Source organism: Alligator sinensis, unplaced genomic scaffold, assembly GCF_000455745.1.
Source record: "Alligator sinensis unplaced genomic scaffold, ASM45574v1 scaffold1517_1, whole genome shotgun sequence".
NCBI lineage: Eukaryota > Metazoa > Chordata > Crocodylia > Alligatoridae > Alligator > Alligator sinensis.
Window position 1 is genome coordinate 1,144,231 of NW_005842459.1, and position 2,941 is coordinate 1,147,171.

The following is a 2,941-nucleotide window of genomic DNA, read 5'->3' on the forward strand; positions in this document are numbered from 1 at the left end:
TTAAATGGATTTAATGGGTTTGTTTGAAGAGACGCATCCACCACTTTAAAGCCGTTTCAAGGCTTCAAGCCATTTCAAGTGAAGTTGGTGGGATTCTGTATTTAGACCGGGCCTCCACGTCAAAGCAGTATCTTAAGGGACGCAGCACTTGGTTAATTAGGGCAAAATCCTTCCCTTGGATTTTACCTTCTTCAAGCAAATTTCCTGACTGTTCGCATCCTATTTAAATAACTTCCTGCAATAAGTACCATCAGGAGGGGAAAACTTTATTGGGTGCCCAAAAAAGAGAAATGTGTACATACCCAGATGATATGCATAACATAAGGTGTATAGCATGCAAATGCAAGGGCAGAAAAATGCCTGAGCTATACATGAACTAAAGCAACATTTGTGAATATGGTGGCAGATACCCAGGGCACTCCTGGCAGAAGTGTGAGAAAGAACCGAGGGAGCAATCAACCAGACCCTAGTCCCAAACTAATTGTGAGGATGGTTTTCAACTATCCCACTATTTCTTCCTTATACAGGCACAGAGCTCTTTCTCCTATTCAGTGAGACCAAGGAGGGCAGAGGGCCATAACACTGTGTGTGGCGTTGATTCATTTTCCGCTTCACCGTTTGCATGCGACCTGGCCAGTATACCTGGCAAGGTGACCTGGTAGGAGGACGCTCGATGCTAGAAGGTAGCTACTGAAACATTGAAGCAGTTGGTTGATCCCACTGGATGGCTCCCACATAGCGACACAAGGAGCCTTTCTGCATGTCACAGAAAGAGACCCTGAGAGCCGGCTCTTCTGCTGTCGAATGACTTTGATCCAATCGATGCTATGAGGTTTGGCCAGAAGAACTCCTGCTCTGCTGGCGAAACGCTGAGCGCACTCCCTGAAAGCCCCTCCGTGGTGACAGCACCCTCCTTTCGACAGGCAGCACCAACCTCTTCTGAGCGACGTGAGGCTTGTGCTCGCTGTCTCGTGACATATCGGCCCTTCTGCTGCCTTGCCGGGGTGCGTGTCTGCGGAGCTACCTGGAGCCACAAGAAGCACAGGGGTAGATGTGTGCGCCAGTGGGCAGGCAGTGGCCTCCAAAACGTCTGGCAAGAGGCCGAGGTGAGTACAGAAGAAGCCTCAAGGCAGCTCAGTCCCGAGGTGTGGGAGTCTGTACATGGTAGTGTATGAAATGACTGCAGTGTACATAATGGCATCTCTACGTCCTCTGAAAAAATAACTTGCTGTTTCTCCAAGCTTCTGGCTTCTCTTTGTTACCTCCCACATAAATGCCTCTGGGTGGACACAATGAAACGGCCACCGACCAGCACCCCATTCACTTGCGCAGGACTGCCCACGTGGACTGAGGCTGCGGCCTGAGGGTGAATGTGGTCTGGGGAACGGTGAGGTCCAAATCCGATTCTGTGACTCCTGGTGGGGCTCGGAAAGTGAAGGTCTGCAGCAGCCCTACAAAGAACAGGAACAGCTCCATCTTGGCAAGACTTTCGCCCATGCAGCTCCTGCGCCCTGCAGCATCCAAAGACATCATTAGTTAGAGAAAGAATTGCTGGGCGAGGGAGTAGCGGGGTGCTGGGTGGTGTAATGTTACAGTGATGAGGTGCTATTTTAGGAGCAGTAATGGCATCTCGGTGTTGCTATCATTATACCCAGCTGAACTGAGGTTCAAGTGCAGCAAAATGGTCTGTGTCAGAACAAGATGATTATGTGGCTCACCCAGGTGACCCAAGCCCCCACGGGTCACCCGTGTCAACCTGACCTCCGACCCGACCACCCATGGGTCACCCGGGTGACCTGCTGGTAGCTGATCTCACCTGTATGCGGGTTCCTTTGCTAGCCCTGCGTGTGTTGAGCAAGGAGGTGGCGGACACCTGTCAAGTTTGCTGGGTTATGAAGAGAGCAATTGAGGATGAACCCGTTCCATGGCTATGGGGTGTCATGGCTAGACACCTGCCTGATAACCATTCCCTGTAACCTGGGGCAAATCACTTCTCTTCACACCTTCCTTTTCAGCACGCTTTGCGTGTCTCGTCTATTTACGCTGTAGGCCCTTCAGGATAGAGGTTGCTTTTTATTTGGGGGTTAGGCAGCACCTAATCCGATGCAGCTGTAGTTCTAGACTGAGATGTCAGAGTACTGTTGGTGGTAATAATATCCTGCTCTTTGCCTCCTGATGTATCATCTAGCGTACATCCTAGCCTTCCAGCAGCTTCAAACAAGCTCTTTCTCCAAAAGGGCAATGGTTTGATGAGTTATCTTTCTTCTAGGTTATTGCCCTGACCTAGCAGGGCACAACCCCAGCCTGCAGAGCCAGGGCATCCAGCTGTGGGGCTCCCCATGGCTCAGAAAATTTGGCAGTGGTGGAGCAGTGGCAATTATTACTGTCATTCCACCCTTGCTGCCAAATTTCCAATGTCCATGCTGCTGGGTCAGGGCTGAGACCAGGTCATATTCCCTCCTCCTGAGCAACTGTATTGGGGCCAGGCTGACCCCCATGTGGCCAGGTCAGGCACCCATCTCACACGCTGAATGGGACCCACTACCCACATGCAGGCTGTGGATGCACCAGGCACTGCTCATCCAGTCAGTGGGGCAAAAATGTTGGGCACTACTGGCTTAAACTGTCCCATTTTGGGGGACTGTAGTATGTTCTTGGACCTGACTGAGGCGGATTCCCCCCAGCCAGGAGGGCAGTCTGTGAAGGACGGTATCATGAGTAAATTATGGACCAACAAGAACATGGTTTCCAACATCAAAAATCAATCCTGATGTAGGTTAGAGCACCAATTTCCACACTAGAGACTCGGGGACCGGAATCACTGCTGGATTCCTGCTCTCCCAACTACCATGTAAGGGAAACAGCTGCTAAGTGTTGGGTTGCAAGGCAAGATCAGAGGGATTCTGCAGGAAATTTCCCTTTAAGCTGCTTCCAGTTTCCT

The 2,941-nt window shown here is 50.9% G+C and overlaps 1 protein-coding gene across 1 annotated transcript in view; it reads right to left on the reverse strand.

The window, feature by feature from the left end:
* Positions 1-259: 259 nt before the first annotated feature.
* LOC102380667 (cytochrome P450 2W1-like) overlaps positions 260-2,941 on the reverse strand; it is a 12,995-nt gene continuing 10,313 nt past the window's right edge. The window contains 1 exon segment of the mRNA XM_014523198.2: positions 260-1,511. Within this exon segment, the coding sequence (XP_014378684.2) occupies positions 1,321-1,511 (191 nt within the window). The 3' untranslated portion in view covers positions 260-1,320.